We start from the raw sequence: 26577 nt of genomic DNA, 5'->3' as shown, positions 1-26577 counted from the left end.
ATTTCTTCTACTACAGCCAAGACAAAAATTTATAGTACAATAAGATTTAACTGAAAATAGGACCACCACAAAAATAACACAAAAGCAGTATGTGTATCATGTAGGGGTTGAAAGTTAACACTGAAATGTCATCCTTGGCACATACTGTTGTGCCCTGATGGAAGAGCCTCTGTCCTCACAATTTTAGTAGAAATAAATACTTTTTTTTTAGGAAAAAAAAAAAGCATACCAAATTTTAAAATTAATGCCAAGTATTTATCAAAATACAAAAAAATATACTAAACTATAAAAAATAAATACCCACATACTGACCTGCTCCCAACCCCTGCCCAAAATCCAACCTGAATAACAACAAACAAAAAACAGCCACCAACCAAAACCTAGGCAGAGAAAGGACTCAGACATTTCTGTACAACAAGCATAACATTTCCATCACACATCTGAGCTTAGCGGTGGGTGTCAAGAGGCCAATCTCAAACAATTTGGCCATATCCTGTCCAGTGCTGCCCCAGACAGGTTGTCACCTTGAGCAGAGGAAGAGGAGGCACAGCTTGAAGAAAGAACAGTTAAAGCTGCCACCAGCAAAATCCACCAGGGCTCATCTGTCAAAGCTCTCAAATTAAATTTAGTTTTATTTTTAGCTGTCGCTTGCTAAAGTAGATGTATAAAACATGGAAGCACGCAAAGGGCATAGAAGAATGTATGCAACAAAATTTAATTCTTCTTTTTACAAAGCAGTCCACAATTTCAGAATAAAACAGACTTAGTTTTCCTTGTGAAAACAGATTCTCATTAGACCATATCTTAGGTGAATTACTGTCACAGTCCTGCACAAAAAGATCCATTTGTAGAGCATTTTTAGGCACCTACCTGTATGCTGCACACGACACGCACTTTTATGTACCAGTTACTAAATGCTGCTCTCTTAGATCTTAAAAGGGTAATACTTCTTGTTTGACTGGACAAGTAAAATGCTAAGCTTCATTTTGCAGTCTGTTCTGGTGTTGTTGCAGCACTTTGCCTCTCATGAAAGTCTTTGAAGACATTTTCAGAAACAACTAGCTGAAGCATGTACTGAACTGCATCTAACTCTCTACTTAATTACAGTCTGTACAGACCAAGCCTGATAATTTTAATACAACTCAGCACCAGCCCAGGCAACTGTGAAGCTATAAAGACAATGTATCTTCCAAAAAACTTTGGCTTCTACCTCCCACACTTCATCCTCATCGTGACAAAAGGACTCTGATGAACGCCTTCCTAGCATCTGACAGCCACAGTGTCAGCATGTGATAGGGAGAACACACTGCTGCTTATAAATCCTATTTATAGTCAACTTATTGCCACTTACGGCTTTGGAAACTATAACTGACACCTGCCCAAATGGCAAGAATTTCCAAAGCTTTGGTGGTAAGGTCCCTATTCTGCAACCAATGAGAGCCCTTGAGTATGGGAATAAACTGGGGAGTGTTTAATCAGTGCCTTCAACTGCCTGCTAAGAAGGCAACATTTTGGAAGACCCTTGCATTACTCCTGGCCAGCTGCTCTCCTAACAATCAACAAGAGGAAAAAGATACATTTTTCAAAAGGGACTTCTATTTTCTGAAGTGCAAACTAATTTTATTCCAAGTATAACTGCACTGCTTAAGCTACTTTTCTCTCCCAGATTTAAAAAAAATGGGAATGAAAAGGGTTGATGCTATTTTTGGACTGATCTCAGGCTATCACATCAAAAGCAAGCATTTTTAGTGAAGTCAGTTTTAAATGATGGAAATGTATTTGTTTCAGGTGGAACGATTCCAAAATAGAAAAAAGGAGGAGGACTGTGTTGTTTATGTAGAATTCAATTACTGTCATTCTTCTAAAGAGTATTCTGTCTACAGATCACTGCATTTAGCTCCTTCCCCTATGATAAAATCAATAGAATTAGATCCTTTTACACCACCTTTGGCTTGTTACTTAAAACTGTAACAAAAATACACATTATATCATAACTAACGTAAATTTTAACCAATTGTGAAAATGTTAGAAAAAATACTCAGAGCACTTTGCTTCAAATTATGTCAGTGAAGAATACTATTGATTTTATATTTTTATAAATACTGAAAGATGCAGATCAGCTGCTGGGGCTGTTCAAAGATAACACTGAAATGACACTAAAATAACAACTTAGACAAAGTCAGTCTAAGAAAATATGAATTGCTTTTTACACGGAACAAACATTGCTAACTTGTTAGCCAGAAGCATCCTTTAGTTTTTCTGGAAAGCACGCATAGAGTAGAGATAAAGAACAAGCCCCACAACAATTAAATTCAGAAATCTAAGCTCATGTTTTAAAAATTGATAAGAGGAGAAAAATTAATTCTATGGGGCTGATCCTGTGAACCACACAAAACATCATAGCCAAAAGTGCTAGAACAACGGGCTCTGCTTTGAGTATTAATTGGCTTTCTAACTGATAATTGCAAAGCTAACATTTACACAACATAGTCAGACAAGGAAAATCTCCCATCTCATTTAGCAGGCAGTTCTGCAATGACTGAATGGTAAGTAAGCAAACAGAATATGTAATTAGATTCCATACTTGAAGTATTTGGTCTCCAGCAAGAAGTCTTCCATCTCTGGCAATGATCCCATCTCGATAAACCTCTTGAATAACAATGTTGATCAAAGGCGTTTCATTGCCACCCACTATGCTAATTCCTAATTCAATATAAGGATTGGACCGATGAATTTCAATAGTAGTGATCTCTCCCTCAGGCAAGGTAGGTGGCTGTTGATTTGCTGCCAATTATTTAAAAAAAGAAAGAAAGAAAAAAGATTAATATCCTTTATACCTCATCCACTTTCAATAAAGCAAATTGGCAGAAGACTGTATAGAGCATGGCACACAATGGTTTCACAATCTAAACAACTGTGATAGTATTAGTTTTGCTATTTATTGGTTCAGCTAGATCATTAGAAATAATCAATAGTAAATTAGCAGCATCTATGCTTCGTGAAATTGAGGTTAACTGTTTTTTTGAAAATGATATTCTGAAACTTTTGGCTCCTGGCCTTTATTATATAAACATTTCCAGTTTGATCAAATGTATTCACATTTGATGATGATGACAACAGCAAAAATTCATTTGAGTTTGCAGCCCACAGCACATCTTCACTATGTTTCTTCATTAGCTGCTATTATATAAATCATGTGCTTCCACTGAGCTAACAGGCGCCAAGAAAGAGCCCATTTCTGAAGCAAGCATGGAGACAACAAAGGAGGATGCTAAGGGATGGTAGATACACAGAAGAAAGAAGGGGAAACGACCACCTTCCTCTGTGGCAAGGCTGAGTGCTTCCTCTCTAAAATCCCAGACGCTAGAGGTGTTACTGCTAACCCAGAGCGAGTGGATGCAGGAGTTACTCAGCTACTTTCTGGGCTGAGCAGGGCAGCACTTGGTGTGCAGGAAGCCTGCTGATCCAGTGGGGACCCAAAGGAGAAGGGAAAAGAAATCTCATCTTAGATAACAACTGCTGCAATTTTACAGAAAACACATGGCTTCGGCCTCACTGCTGCTAGGTTGACATGAACTATCTTAGAGAGAGAGTTTCATTATAACAAGACTTCTACTCTGTCTGCTCACAGGACATAATGAACCTCCATTAGTGGCTGACCACATAGCGAAGCTGCCGCATCGCTATAGACTGTGGTAAGTGTTGCTTCTGGATTGGACTATACCTGTTTCTTACACGTTATTCCTGTTTTCAACATCCAGAACAGGGAGAATTTCTCAGATCACTGGAATGAAGCTTTGTTTGCTAGGGGAGGTTCAGTTTGCATATTATGAAAAATTTCTTGTCTGAGAGAGTGGTCAAGCATTGGAACAGGCTGCCCAGGGAGGTGGTGGAGTCGCTGTACCTAGAAGCGTTCAAGAATTGCATAGACGTGGTGGTACTTAGAGATCACAGAATCATAGAATGGCCTGGGTTGAAAAGGACCACAATGATCATCTAGTTTCAACCCCCCTGTTATGTGCAGGGTCGTCAACCACCAGACCAGGCTGCCCAGAGCCACATCCAGCCTGGCCTTGAATGCCTCCAGGGATGGGGCATCCACAACCTCCTTGGTGTAGTTAATGGGGATAGTGGGGATGGGCAGATGATTGCACTCGATTGCACTCAGATGAGAGGTGTTTTCCACCCTTAAAGATTCTGCGATTCTAATGTATGGGTGTCGGTGTAGCATACAGCACTGTGATATCCAGCAAACACACACATACATATTTCTTTCCTTCTGAACTGCTATTCTAGCTCAGCTGCACATGTGCCCATAACTGAAACCTACCAGCACTCAATTGCAAAAGAGCAAAGAAAAGAAAAAGCTAACAAACATGCATTCAGTCTTCCAAAGAGACAAGCTCTGACACCATAACCGCTCCTACAGTTGATAAGCAATCTCAAAAGATAACTGAGGACATACTGTCTGCTCCTGTGTTCTCTTCAAAAGGAGGATTGTCGATGCCAGGCTCATCTGCCCAAGCAGGCAGTGCAGGAGTAAAGCTCTGCTCAGCAGGCACGCTGCTCTGCTCTGCATCTGGGGACACGCTGTTGGGCTGCTCTGGCCCACCCGGCCCGGCCTCACCCTCAGCCTCAGCCTGCAGCTTGCTCGCCTTCCGCCTCTCCAGGGCAACCCTTCGGTGAGAGGCCCCAGGGCACCTGCAAAGAAAACACGGATATCAAATCTGCAGCAAGAACCACAGTGCCAGTTCTCCGTCAAGCAACATCAGACTTCCTCAAAGCCGCAGCTTTAAACAAGTCATAAATGTTAACCTGGATTGATCTAGTGTCAAGTAACCCCGCCCACGGCAGGAAGTTGGAGCCTGATGGTCTTTAAGGTCCCTTTTGACCTACGATTCTATGATTTTAAGGCCAAAATGCGTGTCAGCGGACAGAGACTAAGATGATACAGCTTACTTCACAGAGTCTCCCTTATGTAGGTTCCTGCCCGGAACTAAATGTGCTGTGATTCACTCTGAATGAGCACTTTTTTTGCTATGTATATTTCAGCTTCTGCAAGATAAACATTTCTGAAAAGATTGAACAGGCTCAGTACAAAAGCCCTGTTTCAGGGCATCTCTGAGCACCCACTGGAGTTATCACCCTTAGCCCCACTAAGCCAAGAAAGAAGCATTACATTTTCTTGTGGCCACCTCAGGAAGGGAAGAGAGAAACGAAATTTACCTAGACTGTCATCTAAGTATTAAAATACTGAAAAACATTACACTTGTCCATGAGTTTCTGTGAAAAGTTTTACACAAGTAACAGTTCTCTGTTCATGACCTCTTGAGTCAGCAAAGGTTCATTCTCCTCCTCATCCTTTTTTTTGTCTTACTGATTTCACAAAGGAGATCCAGTATTTGCTTTCCCCCAAGCAGCAATGTCCCATCAGCATTCTGTTCTTTCTGTGATAACCTGATTTTCATGAGTTCATTTTAAGGCCATGATTCTTCACTTATGCTTAAAACCCTACAAAAGTTTTTTTGTAAAGAAGGGCTGCAATGTTGCAAATTGATAGAAAGCCTTCATTTATTGAACAGTCTTACATCTATTTGCAAATGACTGATGTGGACATCAAGCTTATTTTTGCTGTGTCACACACTTTTGTCAGCTTCTGATATTTCATGTCTTATAGTATTTGATGTCCCTCCTAAGGCTTCTGCTTTGGGAGCTGCTGACCACATAAAGATGTTCATACCGTAGCACTGTCAGAAAAAAATGGAACTGTGTTCTTAAAAGAACTCCTTGTTTGGGAATTTGACTGATTGTTATAACAAAAGGAGAAATTATTCATGTCTGCAAAAGGATAAGGAATGTGTTGACAGGGTTGAAGACATCAGAAGTCTAGACGTTCTAACCTGTTAAACTGGGGTGGTCTGAGAATCAAAATGTACTGATGTTCTGTGAAAAGGATGTAATAATTGTAGGGTTAGACTGTTTTGACATGAGGGATTTTGAAGAAACGCTAACAAAGCTACTCAGATCTGAGAAATTTTGATAAACACTCATGCCGATTTTGTGACATCCCACTCCAGCAGTTATACATACATAAACTGAGACAGATATTTACAGGTGAATATATGTGTGTGTGTATATATATATATATACATACATATACTGTGATATATGTTTAGAAGAATGAAATAATAAAAATGTGAAATATGCATAAATACAGAGCCTAAAAGGTAACACAATGAAATTACACTTTTAAGGAATCATTTCTTGGGGTTTTCCTCAAGACAATTCTGAGTTTCACACCTGCTGGACATCTTGCTCTTTAAACTTCAGAAAGTGCAAGCATGAAAGATGAAAATTACTTGAATGAAGCACAAACTCCAATATCATTCACCTCTTGAGCAATGTGTGAAGAATTAAGGCTCCTGCAGAAACATCTTGTTCACTGCAAGCTCTGACAAGTTCAGGACAAAGCCATCTTATGCTGCATGTCTGTACTGTCCCTGAACAGCTCTGCTACAAGAGGGCTAATTTTAGGCAAAGAAGTGAATTGCTCAAAATTGACACTGTCACACAGTGATGCTTCAGTCCCACAGAAGATCAGAGCCACTTTCTATGAACATGATACATCCTTCTACCACATCTTCTACCAAAATAGTAGCGTGCTGCCAGCCCTAATACAGCCTGTTCACAAGGCCTGTGATCATGGAGGAGTTGGTGTAGGTGGCAAAACTCACCTTGGAAACCTATGGGTTTTGGGGGGGTGTTCAAAAATAAATATAAATAAATAAATAAAACAGGACAGAACAAACCCATCCTTGAAAGTGTCCTGTTTCTGTCAAAGCTTTCCAAACCATAGACAGGTTCTCCCCACTCTTGTTCACATAGCACATTCCCCCATCACTGTCTGGCAGCTGATTAAAGCTGTCATATGAAATATAAATAGATTTGAGGTTTATTTTTGCTGATGATATTTCATTATCATTTCAAAGGCTAACAGCAAGAAATGTAAAGAACATCCTGAGCATACCTACTTAGTTCAACAGAATCACTTTTATGCAACTAGGTAAAAAAGAGAACAATACAGAATTAACTCTGTTAGATTCTTCCCCTTCTTCCCCAAATGAATTGGTGATTTTGGAGGACTAAGACTTTCAATCTGGTACTGTAGAACTGCACAGCCTTAAAGGTAGCTGTCTAGCGGACACATCAAGTCACACCATGCCAACTGCTAGGTCTTTAAACATAACATGCCGTCTACACCAAGCAACAAAAACAAGTGTTGGTATTCAAGCACATAAGTTGATGCTTTTTCATTTCCACTTGCAACACAAAAATATATTTATTAGCAGTAGGAATGCATTATTCACAAACAGTGAGACGATAAAGCAGCTGTAAGAGTTAACAAGCGCCAATAAATCTCTAAAGGTGCACACCCTTACTAACACTATTTTTGCCAAATGTTTGAGATAAAGAGCAGTTAGGACAAAGTCCTGTAGCAGCTTTGTGAACACAGATGGATGCCTCAGGTTCAAAGCTAGCATCAAAGATTCTTTTTATGGATATAGGAACTCATTCTCCTACAACAAATTGCATAAACAAGAGCTTGAAACTGAAATATCTCTTCCAGGAATGGCATTTCATATCTACCTACAAAGTCAGAACAATTTGAATAAGAGTGAGAAGAAAGCAATGCTTGTTTTTTTAAAACTTGTGAGTGATTACTTTATGACTTTAGATACCTAAGAGTAGAAATGCTGAAGCAACCAGCAAAGCACATCGAGAGATGCTATTTATCAGGAAACTTGAAGGGCAGTTGTTCTTGAGATGTAAAACGAGCTTCTTGTTGACTCCCTCCTCTCCTCCACTCAGCAGCAGGAATGGCTTTAGCTCAGTTCTGGATGTTGACAGAGTGTAAATTTTACCTTGAACTTCTTTTGATCAATATCAGACAGAGAAAAAAAATATTTTCTTAAGCAGCCAAGTCTGCTTGTGTCTCATGTAAAAGCTGAATTCTTGGAACGCTAGCAGCATTCTCTCTCTGCAAAGAAAAGAGCTTTCACACAAAATTAAGATGTAGTTTACAATTCCATGGAATAACAGCAAGGGCTTGAAAAACACATTTGCTCAGTGACTACTGAAAAGATTTTGTTGTAACTTGGGCCATCACTTTCTGCCCAGTATAGAGGTTCCATAAAAGCAAACACATCAAATGGCCTCAAAACAGTTGCACTAAATCGCTCTCCAAAGACTGCAAAGAAGCAGCTGAAATGCCTGTGGTATTGCTCATAAAACTTTGCCAACAAAATGACCTTAGACAGTGATTTTGGCAGGATTTACAGCTGCAATTCAGAGTAAGACACGTTGCCTCTTTGGAAAGCTAAGTGTTTGGGTTTTGTTTTTCTTTTGCCAGGGGAGAAAAAGAAAAAAAAAGAAAAGGCGGCACTATACTTGTGAACCAAAAAAGACTAAGACCTAGGAAAACACACAGAGAAGAGGGCTTTTGTTGTGTATTTGTCTCTCACATCTAATGATTTGAGGAGCCTATAGGAAACCAGGCAGCTTCAGAGCAGAAACCAACCACAGACAGATCCTTCTCTTTTCCAGCAATGGAGAGAATCCATGGGGTATGTATGGAGAAGCTCTGAATACTTTGCTTATCTACCACTTAGGTGTAAGGAAAGACAGCTCAGAAGAAGGCTAAATGTTACATATGCTCTTCAATCTGCTTGGTACTAAAAACAGAAGTGTAGGGACAGCTAGCATGAGAAAAAATAGCTCAGAAGCACTATAATGAACACTAGAATAACTGATATTTCCAAACTTTTGAATGATAAGGTTTCCTGCTTATACAAATGATTTTCATGTAATCTTCTTACCCTAAATTTGTATATTAAGCATGCTGATCAAGACACAGTGAATAGTTCAAACATTTCATCATTTTCAGAAAACATAATCCTTTTTGAAGTTCAAATGAAGCCTTCCACAAAACTGGCCTGGATGTTGGCCTCAACATGAAAACATTTGGTAAAATGCCTCCATCCAAAACGATAGCTTAAACCACTACAGCAGAACACAGGAGAGGAAAATTGAAGCCTGTCTCAAAACAAATGCATAAATGGGATACTTAACCCTCCTATTAAAAAGTTGTACAAATTTAGGAATACTGTTTTGTACGATGGAATGGATTTTGTTCAGGACTGATTCATCTGTAAGAATTAATTGAATCAAAACCACAAATAGAAAAAGCTCTATGAATTGCCTTGAATTTTGTTCTGATAAACTGTGTGATATTTAGAAGTGGAATTGGCACCTACCTGGCTAAACATTACCTATTTTTCTTACCTGTCACTTACCGATCAAGTGACAAAAGTGCAAAACAGTACAGCATGACATTGTTTATGCATTGTTTCCTTTAAGGCAAATTACTCCATGTTCAACTTCAAAAGTCATATTTCCCAAATGAGCCTGACAAAACTGAAAAATTAATAAATCAAGAATATTTTTTTTAGGCATCAAGGTACAATGAGGGCAATTAGTGATTATGAAGCAATCAAATTATTGTCTCATGCCTCTTATTTCCAGAGCAACTTGCAATAACCTTGCATTCCAAGTTGCCTGGTGGATATTATGTTCTCAATGTTCTCAAGCTTCCACGCTCAAAGAGAGTAGACTGCAGTAACCCTGGAAAACTGGAGTGAGAATATTTTTTAACCTCCAAAACTGACCAATCAGATTTCATTTCTTGAAAATACAAGCTAGTTATTTCAGTGCTTACTAAGACTCATTTATATTAATCTATACTGAAAATAGTAATGATGCTGAATTATGTATTTCTTTCCTACATTTAATAACCAGTAATAACATTTTACTGGATTCACTAATCCTTACAAAATCAAATTCAAATGACACATCTTATGTCAGCAGCGATAATTTACAGGTGTTCAGATGTTTGCAAATAAACTTAATTGAAAACCAAAAATCACCATGTACTCAAAATGCACATCGGCATCCTGAGACAACAGAAGGAATTCAAGATGAGCAGCTTTCTGAACTGAAAGCTTTTTTTCATCTGACAAACAGGAAAAGCCAGTGACTCAGCTCATGCAGATTTCATAATAATCTTATGCATTAGGAAAATAAGTATTTCATATATATCTGAAGGGAGCATACACAGTGTTCCAAATACAAGTAAACTGATCTAATGTCACTCAAAAAGATAGCAGACAAGGAAAATGGACTGAAAAGCTGAGGGAAATGTCAGTGAGAAACCAGAAGATAAAACGAATATGCAGCAAGAATCTTACTAACACTCTGGCTCTTATCAAAATCAAATCAGTTTAATATTAGGATTATAAACCTAACAGGTTGTCTCTCCAGCTCCCTCTAAGTCATCGTATAGATCAGAAGTCATCTGCCTGGAAGAAATGAACATGCCTAAAATACCATGGAAACACGGAGATTTAGAGAAGAATAAAAACAACAAGAAAGGCTGCTCATTATTACCTGTACTTCTCTGAAAAGGATGCTGCATGTGTGCATGTCCCTGCGGTGGGTACAAACACCAGCAATCTCCACTCGCACCCCAGACTGTACGGCCACCGTCTTCTTGGCCTCTCAGCTTCTGGAAGTCTTTGGGCTTAGAGCAAGATGGAAGAGCCTATGCTGAAACAGTATCTGACCAAAGCATACCTCTCCTGAGCCTCCTCAGCACCAGGGCCTGAGGTGCAGCTCCTGCCTGCAACAGAGGCTGGGGAATGTTCCAGGTGTTATCACTATTCACCCAGTGCCTCATTGTGGCCAGGGAGGTAGAACAAGCTAGGACAGAACTGAGGGCAGAAGGAGGCCCATGGCTTAAGAGACTCTGCACTTCAGAGAGCAACAGGAGACAGAGGGAACCTCTCCTGTGCTCACTGCACACTGTGTCACTGCTTTCCTCCCTCTGAGCCTCTGCTCTGAAGCTTTTGCAGATGTCATGGTGTCCAAGGACAAACACAGGGATCTACCAAGCAAGGAAACATTCTACATGAAACAGGCAACTTCTGAAGCTCAGGCTGGTTTAAAAAACCCAAACTATCATACTAAAATAAAACAAAGCATGTAAGAGCAAAACCCGTGATTAAATTAATGTGGGATGGAAACAGAAAGTTCTTGTCTCAGTACAGTGACTGAGGAGAAGAAAAGAGGCCACGTACCATCCATTTTTGCTATGACTCACCAGGCAATGTGCTTGTTTTTACAAACACTGCTGACAATTGCTCACACACTGAGTTTTGTTTCTTTTACATTTTGTCTACATGCAACAGAGATGCACAATGCTTACTGTTCTGGTTTTGATGCTTTTTGTAGAGACAGCTATATGCCCTTCTGAAACCTCTCTCCGCAAAATGAACATAGCTTTTCCAAGTTAAACACAGTATGTGAGCTGAATTGAAAGTGAAAATGCACCTATCACACTGAGTTATTCACAGGACATATTTTCTGATATCAGAAACAATTTATGTGAACAGGATCCTTTGAAAGCAGAGGCATTTCCTTTGAATGCATTATTTCCTCCTCAATGTAATTTCCCACTATACTCATCTTGTAATTTCTTAGATCTCCTATCAGTTTAAAAATGTTACTTTGTCTAGATGTGCAGAAAATCTTTTAGCTCTGACTCATGAATTACATCATGTTTTAGCTTTAGCATGAGTTTTATGTTCAAACTTTTGTTAATGGCTCATATAATAAAATAATAAATATTTGCTTACTGAAAGTACCTTCCGAAACCACAGAGAAAACCAAAGCAGTTAAAATGCACCCCTCAGAACAAGTTTAATATTGGTCCATCAAGATAAGTGACATGCTTTAAACAGAAGAATGAAACATGTTCACATAGCAAGTACCTCCAACAGTAAGGATACTTTTCTTTGTCAGAAGAATGAAATGCGCTAGTCTACATAATATTAAATATTACTCAAACCTGAACTTGATAATTATATTTCCTCTTCTTCTGTCATGCCCTCCTGTCACTATTTAAATGATTAGGGTAGCAGAGCATAAAAGAAAAGAAACATAAAATGATTAACGGTTCAGAATAAGCTCCTAAACCTATGAACGGGTTTAAAACAGAACAACAAAGAATAACAGAAAAATAGGTCTTGCAAGAGTCTCAAGAGGCACCCTGTCCATTTGCCTATTTCAAGGAAAAATTGTGCTGCTGTAACTATTCCTGACAATAGTTTGTTTAATGTATTTGTGCACTTCTAAAATTCGGAATACACAACCATCCTACCCAGAAATCTATGTCAGTGCTGGATCATTATAAAGGTTTTTTTTAACTAAAATCTGAACTAAATTTCCTTTGCTCCTACTGCCCTGCTTCTCTCATCTTTGCAGACATGGTCTGCATTTGCCTTGCTCCTCACTACTCAGTCTTTATTTTCCTCTACCTTAAATAACCCCATTTCCTTTCACTTTTCCAAGACTCCTGCTGACTCACCTTGTTCCTCCCATGATTCTCCACATGTTCCCTGATATTCTTGCTGTGCAGTGTCCAAGAATGGACTCAGCACTGTGGCTGGGCTCAGTATCATTTCCTACAATGCTGTACTGTGGATGTCATAACCACACCAACCGTCGCTTCCCTCTGCCCCTCACTTGATCCTGAGATATGAATCTGTGTAAGTATTAGTCTACCAATCCCATCATCTGCACGGCTCACCTGTTTTTGAGATGTGCCGCCAGGTCACACCGCTGCATGACTTCCTGACACACCGATGAGAAGGGGCACAAAACAAGTAACTTGTCTAAGAGTTTATGAACGAGAATGCTGGATTTTTTGCAGAGTTTAAAATGGAGTCTTTTTCGATCCAGCGGGCAGAAATCTTTCTCCTGCAGAAAGTTCCTTAGGCACTTGTAGCAGAAAGTGTGACCGCAGGGAGTGTCCAATGGCTGCAACAAGGGCTGAAGGCAAATGTGGCAGACCAAGTCGTCGTCCACTTCATTCTGGTAGTTGTACAGGTGGTTCTCTCTCGTCCAGTGCTGCTGGCCACACTCGAAGCACAAGGGGTTCAAGGAGGCGTTCTGCTCTGCCAAAGCCATGTCATCACCTGTCGTCCCCATCGTGCAGCTAGGAACGCCGAGGTGTCCTCCTCCTCCTCATAGGACGGTCTGCTCCTGCAAATCCTAGAGGGAAGCAGCCTCAGAAAAGGTGGCCTCCGTTCTTCACTCTAGTATCACTTTCTGCAACAAATAAGGAAGTAAAAATTATTGATGTGACACAAAGTACGAAAGCTCTTGTTGGAGCTACTGACTTGTTCTGTGTTTACCAAAATCCACTAAGGAACAACAGTTCCATTAAGAGAACATTTCTGTTTTCTGTAAATTTGTGATGGAAGAGAGCACTGAAAAATACACCAGCACAATTCGTTTTGAGAGAAACATTTCACAGCTTTGTAACAGCTGCTCCAGAGCACAGTTTTCACCTGCAAGAGAAGCAGTTTGCTGAGAGCAAGGACATCACATTATGCAGTGTCACACCAGATGCACACAGTCAGCATCTAGCACAAAGACAGTCCATAGTGGAACACTGGTTATATGACCATGTAATTAAAGGTGGTCTTCAATATGCGATTAGGATTTTATTCAGCAATCTGGTCCCACTTTCTTTCTTTTTTCTTCCTTTTTTTTTTTGTTGCACATTAATGTGGAATATTACACATTAAAGGTCTAAATACCTAATATTAAAAATAACAGAAATGATTGCTTGCCCTGTTATTTCCATTAATAATATTGAGTATATGCCACCCTTTACCTTCAGGTTCTGTCTGTGAATTCCTACACAGTGAAAGGGGCCAGTTCTATCCAGTATGACACATTTGATTTGATTTAGAAGCCAGAAATAAAAACAAACAATAGAATAACCATATCAAGCCACTGGTTCCAAACAACTAACCTGTTCTGCATACTCAGTGTGACAAAAATCATGTCAGTCAAAGGATTCTAAGTCTGCCACTATAGGATTTATTTCCTAAACTAAGTTGAAGTTATTAAAATTTGCCCATTTTAAAATAGCTGCATGGTCAGGAAACTGCAGCCATTAGTTTACAGTTTCAAACATAAATCCTTAACCTTCCCAACATTATTTATCTTTCTCTCCCATATGAAATAACACTCTTTGAATCTTGTAACTGAATGATTTAGGAAACAGAATAAACTTTCTCACACTCTTAACAGCCCTGTTGATTAGTTAGTTTTGGTAAATAATCTCATTCAAAAATAAAAAATAAAAATCAAACTAGAATGATGCTTATTTTGTGCCTGAATTCTTTCTTACAAATTCACAACACTCAAGAGAGACTGACTGTATCCTAACAGACAAGTAGCAAGCATGCAGTGAAATGAAAACCACTAGCTTAGGCACCAGCCCATAATCTTTATTTTTAGCTGTTGAATGTAGTCATAAATGCATTCCAAAATTTACATGGAGCACATGCATTTTACTATGTCTCACATTTTAAGAGAATTTCTGTTTCAGTTTTTGCCTCTTGACCTCACACAGCCAAGCATAAGACTTAGAGCACATTTTGCGAGGATTATTATATCCTTTGACGCAAAAAGGATTAAATAGTAATTTGTAATCCAGGATTCTATTCTGCTGTGGAAATTGATGCTCTTCATTGCCCTGCCTTGTAGCAGATAATGTGCACCTTCTGGAAAGGATTTCAGGAGGGAATAGCACAGCAGTTCTTAGTTACTGGAGAATACAAATGCAAAATGAGACCCCAAAAGAGATTACTCAAAACCAGCCTTAAATGTATTATGTAAAAATGCAGACGGCCAAGCAGATAAGGAGCCCAGCATATAGGGCCCTCACGCACAAACCACAGCTCTCTAACCACACACCCCTGCTCCAAAATAAACACAAAAGGAATGAGACCCACCTAATGACTGTTCCTTAACAGATTCAAAAGAAACGAGCTCCATGTTCTAGAAAAACGCTGCACTGATTCAGGGCTTTACCAAATCTTTTTGCCACACAGCATGCCACGCAGCATGACCAGTATGTAGGGACTGGGCATGCAGAAGGGGCTCAGAAAGCCTCCTGACACTGTGTTGTGTAAACAAGTGGACAATGATACCTTGTTCAAACCGCTCCAAATCATGAAAATTAGGACTTCTCCTCCTTCTCCACGTAACAAAGTTGCCAAAAAAGGTTCTACACCAGCCAGGGGTATTCCAGTTACAGACTCCTAACAGCAAGTACCTCAAATTCATAGAAGCACAAAACAGTTTGGGTTGGAGGGGACCTTACACTTCATCTCCTGTTGTAGGCAGAAAATGAAAGGAAAGGCCTTGAACACCTTCATGGATGGGAAATCCACAGCTTCTCTGTGCAATCTATGTCAAGGGCTCACTGCCATCACAGTAAAGAACCTCCTCCTCATACCCAATTGAAATCTCCATCCCCTTTTAAAAGGACCAGGTTTATAGCACTTCTGCCCCATGAAGTGATTTACTCACATCACAACCTTCTACAGAGCACAATGCAGTGCCGAACAGCAAATGTACCTGTGGCGTACTTGCTGCAAAGATTCCAGCACCAGGCTCTTAGAAGGTTGCAATTAAATCCTTTTTGAACAGTTTATTAAGGATTTTGAATGAAAATTAAAGTAAGGAAAGTTTCTGAGAGAGCCAGCATTCACCGTGATCTTTTACATCATCAGGACAAGCTGGAATGGGACAGCAAAGTGCCAGTTGGGGTGGGATCAAGGGGCCAATGGCAGCCAGGGCCACAGGCAGACATGCTGAACCAGATCTATTTCTGCTGGCTGCTGACATGACTTCTAGCTGCTTCCCAGTGTCGCTGCTGCCAGGGATCAATAGAGATCATATGAGCAAACCTGAGCACTTCTGCAGCTGATCTGTCAGCCCTTCTGTGGTGTGGCAGGCTGCAGCGAGAAGGGAATGACAAACAGACCCACAGCTCAAAGCCACAGCCTTCTGAATAAGAACATCTGACTGTGGCTCAAAGATGTCCTGTAGGACTGGTTCCATTTTGCCAGCAGAACCCTTCTGACAGAAAGAACTGCCCTGCTGATCTTCCCCTGATCTTCCCCTTTTGCTTGTGCCTTGATTTCTCTTCCCCTGAACAGCACAAGTGTTGCAGCAGGGTTCTCTGCAAGAAACAGATGGTCTATTACAACACAGAATGTCAAAAGAAACCCCAAACCTCAAAAGCAAACGCACATGCCACCCCAAACAAAAGAAAACCTAGAGACTTCATCACTCCAGCACTGCTGTGTGCTGCTTTTGCATTTAGGCCAAGCATATTCAATAACAGGAATTATTCACTGGATTTGTATTGATCATATACCACAGCTGCCAAGGCTTTCCACAGGCAGTTCCCAGTGCAAAATCTCACAGCTGATTTACCAAGCCCACAAGCACAGTATTCATAGTCCAAACAATGATCAGGATAGTAGGCAGGGTCTAAATTTCCCTGGCACAGAAGCACTGTATTCCTGAAATACACAGCACCAGGGCCCTGCCATTTATATTACAGTACTTCGTTCCTCTTTATGCATTCCTAATTTTGTTTGCTGTCTCTCATATCACTGCAGGTCCCCAGCTCCACGGGATTGATTTCAGCTCAGGAGAGCTGCAAACAGGAGAAAATAGTCTGAATTTAAAAAAAAAAAAGAATAAGAGGAGGGTAAAAGAGCCAGCCAGGTCTGGTTTTCAAGTCAAGCAATTCCCTAGAAAATAATTCACCTGGGACTTCATTACTATAGCATAACAGTGCAGGTAGTGCCCTGCTTTCAGTTTTAAATCACAGTTCATTTGGGAACTGAGCAAGACTGGACATCCAACTGTGCATTTTTAATGTATTTTTTATGCAGAACATGCATGACAGCAATCTTAGATTGAAAGAGACAGCCTTATTCATAGGCCTCCTATAGGTCTGATTTATTGGCTCATCCAACATTCTTTGGAGAAGTTTGGCACATTTTTCCAAAAGCATTAAAGGACAGGCTTTATACCTACATTACATTTCATGATGTTTATTCCTTCCGTCTGAATGGGCATGATAAACAACCAATCAAACAAAACAACTGGATGGAAAGAAATTATCACTGCTACAAAGGCTTCCTACGACTCTGAGTTCATCCTTTTCTGGTCAGATAGATTTGTAATTGCCACATAATTGTTCCAATATCGCTATTATTAAATTTGGATGGTAGCATGGTCATCATCCTGAGTTTTAGGAAAATTTTCTCAATTTACAAATTTGCAGGATTTCTGAAGCCTGTTCTTGGTCTTGCACTACATCCCCACTTCTAAGGTACCCCAGCTGAAAAAGATCTCATGTTTTCTAAATTCCCCTTGCTCAAATGCTATAGCTGTAAAGAGCATCCCTTAGCAGTCAGGAGTAGATGAATACAAGCCATGGGAGAGGGAAACTAGACAGTGGTCACATTCATGGCTTTAAACCACATCATAACATGAAAAATTAGTCCTTTGTTCCCAGTCCAGCATCCTTCACAGGAATTACAGCATCATACTGATGATTCAGAACTATTTTCAAAGCAGACCACAGTTTGAGTGGACTAACATAAGATAGCAGAAACTTGGGAATAAAAAACACGGTGAGAATAAATAGCGGGCAAGCAGCCTTAGAGAGGAAAAGTGTTATGCCACATCTTCAAAAAAGCGTGACCCAGCTCGTTAGATACAATCTGTGTTTTAAGATTAAAGCCATACAGCAAACAAGCGGAGCAGAACCAGCAACTTGTGTCGACTGCACAACATCCATGTTAATTATCCAGATGTCTAAGGGCTCTGCTGCTGTCCAATACAAAAAGCCAACTCGACTCCAGTGCAAGACTGTGAGAAAGTAATCCTGTTTGACTCCTACTCTTTTGAACACACAAACAAAACTGAATGTTGCAATGTCAAAAGATGACATCTGGTAGCTCAAAGTCAGGAAAACAGAGGGAGATGGGATGAGTACAGGAATTAGACTTGAACGGATTTCTCTTAATGCACCATAAACACTTTCACTGAATCCTGATTATGTTTTCTACATTTTTCAAGTCATTCCGCAGAACGACCAGAATTTTTTATAATCAAACTAAATCCAGTTGTGACTGAAGAAAACTGAACCACCAAAAGGCAGTGCTGGGCTTACAGTACAATCCTCTGCTGGCAGATCTGTCACTCCTTTGTGTGTCTTTCTGTTCAACCAAGGCAATGCCTGTGCAGCCCAAGCACCTGCACCACGCCAGGTGCTGGCATGGCATCCCTACCAACAGAGCCCTGCTTAAAGCCAGCGAAAAAAGGAGCATTTGGGAAAATGAACCTGTGTTTGTGGAGTGCTGCGTTTCCACAGCAACAGGAATGATGGGCTTTAATTGCAGCAGCTCCCTTCGGCAGGGGTGACTCTTGGCCGGGCACCTGCTGCGTGGGGCTGTGATGCTTGGGCCAAGGCAGGGCATCCAGCACGGGGACATCTGTGCTACATCTTCTGACTGAGGAGATTTTGGGGATCCAAGCATCGTTTTCAGCAACAAACAAAGATGTAAAGAGAGGTGAAATCATACGCTCTGCGAAGTGTGGGGCCATCTCTCCATTGGACAGTGGATTGGTAATGCCCATCTCCCAAAACCACTGCTCCAAAAATTGGAGATCCCTGATTATTGGACAAAATGGGAGGAAACAGCTCTAAGAGATTAAAGAAGGAGCCAGAAGGTTTTTCCTCAAAGCAGGCAAAGAACATCACGCAGCCATTTTCTACAGCACAAATGGAATGGCTTCTATTTCAGGACAGGGAGATTAAAATAGCTTCAGTTTAGTCAAATCAGTCTCAAACAAGACAGGGAGGATGAGGATTGTAACCATATGAGAAACCTATTCTTTATAGCAAGCAGAGGGCTACATCAGATAAATCACCTCAAAATAGATGAAAAAGAGACAAGAACATGAATCTTTAATGAAGATACATCTACACAATAAATAAAAAACAAAAAATAAGGATTAAACTTTGAATATTCATACCGAACAAGAGGAGTGCTGAAAAAAGAAAGAAGTGAAAGGCATAAACCAAGCTACAGGAGAGGAAGCCCTGTGCAGTCTGATGGTCAGAAAACAGCTCTGAAAGTCCTTGGAAGGAGAAAGGTATCGAGTTTATTCTTTCCTCTATATGCAGGGCTGACCACTGCTGTCCATGGCACTGGGATTCATCCTTCTCAAATCCTAGGTCTTGCACCATCCATGGGTATGACAGGTTCACAACCTGCAGGCCTGGTTCTGCACCAGATCTCCCAAGACCCTGCATCCCTTTTGGGATACGGTGAAAAATAAACAAGAAGCAGCAAAGTGAAATGAAGGTGGAAATGATACACGCTTACCTGGCAGTAGAGCTCAAGACAAATTTCCCTTCCAAGCAAAGAACATAGCAAGAGCAGTATTTGGTTACCACTCCTGTAACCGGTGGGTTCTTACATCCAGTAGCACTGACAGAAGTAGCCCAACAGTTAACAGTTAACTCAGTAGTTAATAAGAAGACTTTCTTCTTACTTATGGGGCAGAGGAGAAAGGCAAGAAAGAGTAAAGCATTTGTTCCACCAGTATGGTTCTTTTCTGCAGTGCAATCTGTCCTACAGCCCCTGACATACATGCTACCCTTTCTGATGGAGAGATGAAAGCAGCAGAGAGCTGTCGATCAAGATGTTAAACCTTCTGCAGAGCCCTCCCCTGTGCTCTTTGCCCTGAAACAAGGACTTCCACGGATGAACAGAAAACACTTAACTAGATTAAACATAGCTGGTTCCTGGCTGTGCACAGATACCATTTGATTTGATTAACAGGAATTTTAAGGAGCTGATGCAATTCAAGGAAAATAAAGAAGGAAGAGGTGAGCTATTCTCATTCCCTGCTTTCTTGCTGCTCATCTGTATAATAAGCCCTAATCAGAACAGGTGTGAATGCGGAAAAAATCAAGGAGACAGCAACATTCTTCGATTGCTTTCAGAACGGCTTTGATGGCAAAGACAAGCCAGGAGTTCATGGGAGGACAGAGGGATAAAAGCTGTTGGAGTGATTACATTGGTGGACGAACTATTTTCAGAGAGACACCAGCCCCATCTCTTCTGTTCTTCATCATATGTGACATGCCACATCTGGTGCCCCTTGCCAGCCACAGCCCCTGTGATAAATGGAGAATTATTCTGCAAATTAAACTACAGTTCTACTACGTCAGCCTTCACCTCAGCTAAATATTTAAAAAATGAAGGTCCTCCCTACTGAACAGGTATTAGGTATTTACATACACAAAAAAATAAACTAGAAGAAAGTTGTCCAGTAAAAGTACAAATGCTTAGATCATGGCAGTCATCATACAAGCAAAGAGGGGAAGGGGCTAAAAGAGCATGGTGGGATGGGGTAGGTCCCACAGCAGGTCCATGAAAAAGTGCAGAGGGTAGTCTGGACAGAAAGGCTCATCCAGCGTAATTGCCTGAGCCACAGCATCACCCAGACCAGTCTGCCCGGCCTCCAGCCTCCACGCATGCTCCCTTTTAACAAAACATCACCGCATAAGCATGGAGCAGCTTTTCAAAATAGAAGGAAAAAAACAACCTTCTGATGTCACAGCCAAAATATTCAAAGCAGCGTTCAACTCAAGCTTCCCAGACAGGCACAATTAGCCAGGAGACTTTACTGCTTGTTGGCATGGGTACTACCAACAGAGAACCTACTTCACCTAAAAACCATCCTCACTTGTCCCTGAGAGCCATCACCTACCCCTGAGAGCAGTGCTGTGCTTTGGTGTGCCACGATGGAGTTGAGGATGCCATGGACCAGATATTACTTGAATCAGTCACCAGTAAGACTGGTTGTTGGACTCTCAGATCCTTAAGGTGATGACTGCCTGCGGGTTTAGCTCTGCTGAGGACACCTACACCTATGGATCTGAGCAAAGAAGATATCTTCAGTCCCAGTTGTCTGACCCAGCTTTGTTGCAAGACTTACTCTCATGCTCTCCAGTATTTATTCAAAACATTCCCATAATGTTTTACAGAACATCCGTCAAAAAATAAAAGCCTGCAACTGGGACCTTCTGCTTCAGCTCTCTAGACATGCGTGTATCATACCTCATATACATGCACTCTGCACCCAGACACTGCAAATAACTGGCTCTGTGCATAATCAGAATTTACATAACAACAGCATGTTAGATATAGAACTTGTAGTCTCAATTCTGATCTTAAACAACAACATTTAAATATTTTGTATTTAAACAACTCTTTGCATACACGTTAGGCTAGAACTTGATCCGAGGCCTTCAGACAGGTTTCAGAGAGGGGACTGGATGCTGAGCTGACCCTGTGAAGTTGAGTCTGGTTATACAAATAAATGTGACAAAGAACAGGCAAGCAAAGACAACACCACACTTGTTTTTAGTCAAACTAAAAGCATGCATCTCTGCTTCAGTCCCTGTAATTCCACAGCAACAAAGATAAACAGGGATAGCATTTACAGAATGAGAAAACAAGCAACCAAAAAAAATCAAACAAACAACCCCAAACCAGAAATCCACATTTTTTCCTAAAGCATTTCTCTATTTCCTAACTGTTTGTAAGCTGTTTATTTCAGTTCCTTTCCCTATTAGCTTGGCTGACTACATACAAATGCACGCACATGTATATTACACACGTATATGTGTACAAAACAGTTTTCAGTACCAATCAAATAGGGAGGCTTTTATAACAGTGCTTTCATGCATATGCCTGAGGTACAGTTTGGCTTCTGCAGCACCTTCCCTGTTACAGCGTTCTTGGAAAGAAACTGCCTCTATAGGGGAACTGTTGGAAAACAGTCCTTCAAGACTCAAGGGAACGCATTAGCAAAGATGCACAGTGTTAGCATCCTACAGCAACCCAACAGTTCTGCTATGAGTGATGGGCTAAATATTTGACAACAATCTTCTATTTCCGCCTTACAAGAATGACATGGAGGAGCTAGTGCTGAACTGCTCACTTTCTTTCTAGGCTCATTAAACAGAAAAAAAGAAAAAAAGATTCTTAAACAAAAGCAGACAAATCAAAATCACTGTCTTCTGAGTAGTGCAAACTATAATAAAATCAAAGGAAAAAGTGACACTAGAGACAAACAATAGGTGGCATCTACGCAAACTGGAAGCCGTTTATAGAAATTAGGTATTTAGATACACAAAGAAATAAACTAGAAGAAGTGCTCAGACCAGGGCACTCATTCTAAAAGCAATGAGGGGAAGGTTATCCAGCAGGAGAGGTTTCCAATTGCTTGTCCACCAAACAATGGCTAAGTCATTAAAAAAAGAAGGCCTGGTATTATGAAAGAAAAATATACCTAAATTCTCCGATACTTAATCATTAACTTGCAGGACATACAGAAGACACTTACTTCAACAGGAAATTGTGGTTCATCACACTTTGGGAAGACTGTGGGGAAAGAAGGCACTCCGAAGCCTAACTTCAGGCACTGGTTTTCTGACCGTGGTCAAAATGGCTCCAGCAAGAGGCTGACAGAAGCATGTCACCTTGGGCAGGAGCCAGCCTCCTCCTCCTGCCACTGCCCAATCCCAGCATGCTAAAACTTTGCATTTGAGATTCTGTGGAGGTTGATAAAGTTTTCACTTCTTCATTTATTCTATGTATTCAAGCCTTAAGAACCAGCTGTGAGCATACCAGTCTTACTTTGAGGGATATTACTTCATTACCATCGCTTTTGGAAAAAGGGCTTTAAGAGATGAGTGATCCAGCCTCGGGAATACCTACCCACTTTGCATTTCATAACCACAGCACTCATTTTTCAAGCCGAGCACTTCTCAACAAGTTAGGTTAGATTCAAGGAAATAAAAATTCAAACTCTCGTGTATTTCCATAATTCTTTGTTACTCCCAACTCATGCTAAATGTTTTCACGTTTTATGCCAGATACTTAAACAAAACATTTTTCAAAATTCACAAATCCTTTTTTGAATTGCTACACCATCCAAGAAGCCTTAACAAACCTAATTCTGTACTATGAAATGTACAAACCCAAATGAGAACTATGTCTTTGAGAGATAAAGACCAATATCCACATGGCAGAAATCAAACTCTTGCCATGAAAAGGGAGCAGTCCTGTGCATCCAGATAATGAGACCTAGAAATGCCACATGCCATCCAGCCCTGCTGCAGACACCTGCTTCTCAGAACGGCTGCAGAAATGGTAGTAAATGTGTTAATAGCACCAGGGTGGCTTAATGTGATGGCGAATTCAGAAATATTCCCAAGCATTGGAACAGGTTATCCAGGGTAGCAGTGCGGTCGCCATCCCTGGAAGTATTTATGAAATGTGTAATTGTGGTACTAAGGGACATGGTATAGTAATGGGGCTCAATAGGTAAGGCTGATGGTTGGACTTGGTGATCTTGTAGGTCTTTTCCAACCTGTGTGATTCCACGATTCTGGGAAATAGAAAACTTCCAAATTTCTATGCTTCTATGAGCAGAATAACATACAAAGCAGGGCATTGGTAAGAAGTTGATTCTCAAAATTCTAGTTCAGATTCCAGATCTTGTGAGAAATTACTCCAATCTGGTACCAGATTCAGGACAGCCTACGATCCTACAGGAACAGTCCAGGAGGTCAGAAAGTCTACACCCATGTCACCTTCACCTGGAAGTCACCAAACAGAATAGCTAGAAAGTCAGTTAGCACTCTATCCTAAGACAGATCCCTTCTGCATTATGCTTGTAATAACAGAAGTGCGAGGAAATTCACGCAAGAAAACCATCAAAACAAGCAAAAATCTCCCACAGGACAAATAACCTACCAGTCTGCTCTACAGTTAATAGCTTCCATATAGACACTGATGGATCAGGAAAAAAAAAGTTTACATTTCTGTAAACAGCTGATTAATATTAAAATTAAAAACAGCCTTCATTTTCACTGGTTTGAAGAGTTAAAAAGTTAATCGTTCAAATTAAACTCTAAAGAACCAAAAGGTTGGCTATAGGATAATTAAAAGCCTTCATTCTGTGTGCAACCTGAAAACCAGAAATACAGTCAAGAATACAATGGGATTTTTATTCAAAGGAGACATCTTAATGTAAAAGCAGTTAACTGCTACAAACAACACTGTCTCTTATTAATCATATGGAATAAGAAGAGAAAAACAAGTTCCCAGGCAATTAGTCTGCCTTCGTGTATTGAATGGAGGCTGCTGTAAAGAAAAAACATCTGAGGAAAAGAGAACTGAAGAGGACATCCCAGCTGAACAATTTTAAGACAAAAATGGCAAAATCCTTCACAGAACCTAGAAGTTACCCTAGAAACTTACTGCAATAATAAAGCATACTTCGGTTAAGGGAAATAATTTGTGTATGTTTCCCTTCTTGAACTTTGGAACCAGAAATAAGTGAACTGATATCTACAATTTATCCTCACAAACCAGTTTAACTGAACCTGAGATTTTCACTAAGTGTAAAATCTGAATTGATACTTATTTTGTTTTTGGATTACATTCTGCTGCTTAAAGCTTCAGCCAACGCTTACTATTAGAAATAAGTGGAAGTAAATCTGAACCTAAAAGGGTTCACAGAGAGTCTTGCATTTTTCACCAGTTAAATGAAAATAAATCACTGCAACTTTCCCATAAGCTATGGGAGATGGATTTATTTATTTTTAATACTGGATTTGGAGAAGGGCACGCCTGCCGAGATGCCAGCAGGGTCAAAGCATGCAACAAAAATATAAGAACTTGACAAAACTGCTGGACATCTCCAACAGTTTCAAATCTTAAACCAGAAAACCCCCCAACAGCCAGAGCTGGCACCTCACTCGCTCTCTGGTTTCTCCCTCCTTACCCTCCCCAACTCCCAGAAAAACAGTGAAATAGGAATTATTTGCCAGAGACAAGCAGTTCCACTAGAAAGCATTACATACGATTACTTCAAAATACCTACACATGCGATAGCCCTTGACTTTTGTTTTTCCTATCAAAGCATTCTGAAAAGCAAACAGGATTAACAAAAAGAAAACAGAAGCATGAGTGATCTTTCATTTCTTATTTTATTTTTAAAAGAATCTCTCTCCTTTTGCTTTGAAAAAAGTCTTTACCTGAGGACCCATTTCTCAAAGCATGCATGCACTACACAGAGCACAATGAAATCAGGAACCTTCTTTGCAAGGTGGTCATAAAGGCCAGGTACAGTTTTAACAGGGTCTCTATCATCTCTATGGGAAAGCCTTATGGATAACAGTACAACTCTTACTACACACGTATCCTAGGAGACCAAAGAGCTTTCACATTTAAAAGCTTATTTCCCAGCCACGCTCTCAGTATCCATCTAATGCATTTACAAACCATACAAATAGCTGTGAGAGAGGAACTTGTTTTAATTTCAGCCAGAACATACAATGACCTCTGCTAACCTCCACACAAACATTTCATTTTATTTCACTTCTACGTCTTTCTCACTAAAAAGATGTCAGAAATCTCTTGTAATTCATGGAATGCATTTTTAAACTTGGATTTTACAACTGAGCAGAGCTGGAATTCTCAAATATTTCCAGAAAATGATTCATGCACATGCTTGCAAATCATCAACCTAATTCAAAATATCAGAGAAACATATAATTAAGGAACTAGGCTCAGAAAGAGAAACATTTAAAAAAAAAAAGAAACAGAAAGCACAACCCATCTAATTTTAAGCCTCTTCATGCTTCAGGTCAGAATCACCTACCCACTCAAAACAGGCTGAATTAAGGAATTTCCTGAATTTCATGTTTGCAGTTCTGCCGGAGGGTCCAGCCTGCAGCTCTGGAGAAGAGCATCTCTCTGAGGCAGAGCCCTCATCACCCAGCTCCAATTCCCTGTGAGCCCCTGGGCAGCTGGCACCAAACGCCCATCCCAAAGCCCGCGGCAGCCCCTTCCCTCCTCGCTGCTTCTTACCCTTTCATTCCCAGATTGAGAGGAGGAGAGGAGGCAGCCCAGCATGCAGGGCAGGGCGAACACGCTACTGTTCTCACAGAGGAGGAGGTGTCTATCACATGACAGTGGAGAACTTCAAGGAAAAAGCTTGTTGGCGTGCTGCTGTACACAACCAAATTAATTCACCAGCAGGCAATTAAAACCAGGCAATTAAGGCCAGCCCCTTCTGTAGCCGCTGCAGCATCCCACAGGGTTTGCTTTACTTACAGCAGTAAATTCATCTGATTTCCAATCTCACGTGGGTAGCTGGGGCTCGGAGAACACTGCTGCTCTTACGCTGTGTCCTTTTCAAACACAAAACCTAACATTAACATTTTCAATCAACTGCGGGCTAAAATGTCGTCAGCAATTTCTCCTGAATGCATAATGAAGCAGGTCTACTGGATCTGGCGCTTTCATTTTTTAAGCATGCCTGGGGAGCATGAGCGGGTGTCATACAGAAATAGTTACAATAACTCCGTGCGTACTGCAGAGCAGCTTTACAGCACACACAGGACATCTCAGCTCTCTGTCTTGCTGCCATGTGCTGCAAACCTTACGCAAATCCTACTACAGTCACAGCCTTTCCAAAAAAAAA

General features: G+C 40.5%; 1 protein-coding gene across 1 annotated transcript in view; it reads right to left on the bottom strand.

Moving 5' to 3' along the window:
• Positions 1–26084, bottom strand: part of LNX2 (ligand of numb-protein X 2) — a 38937-nt gene extending 12853 nt beyond the window's left edge. Inside the window, exons 1-4 of the mRNA XM_003203405.4 lie at positions 25962–26084; positions 12704–13224; positions 4466–4701; positions 2585–2784 (exon numbers count right to left, since the gene is read on the bottom strand). Coding sequence (XP_003203453.1) covers positions 2585–2784; positions 4466–4701; positions 12704–13104 — 837 coding nt within the window. The 5' untranslated portion in view covers positions 13105–13224; positions 25962–26084. The remainder of the gene's footprint in view (positions 1–2584; positions 2785–4465; positions 4702–12703; positions 13225–25961) is intronic.
• Between the last annotated feature and the right edge of the window lie 493 nt (positions 26085–26577).

This window comes from Meleagris gallopavo, chromosome 1, assembly GCF_000146605.3.
Source record: "Meleagris gallopavo isolate NT-WF06-2002-E0010 breed Aviagen turkey brand Nicholas breeding stock chromosome 1, Turkey_5.1, whole genome shotgun sequence".
Classification (NCBI taxonomy): Eukaryota; Metazoa; Chordata; class Aves; order Galliformes; family Phasianidae; genus Meleagris; species Meleagris gallopavo.
This window is presented reverse-complemented; position numbering and strand designations above follow the sequence as displayed.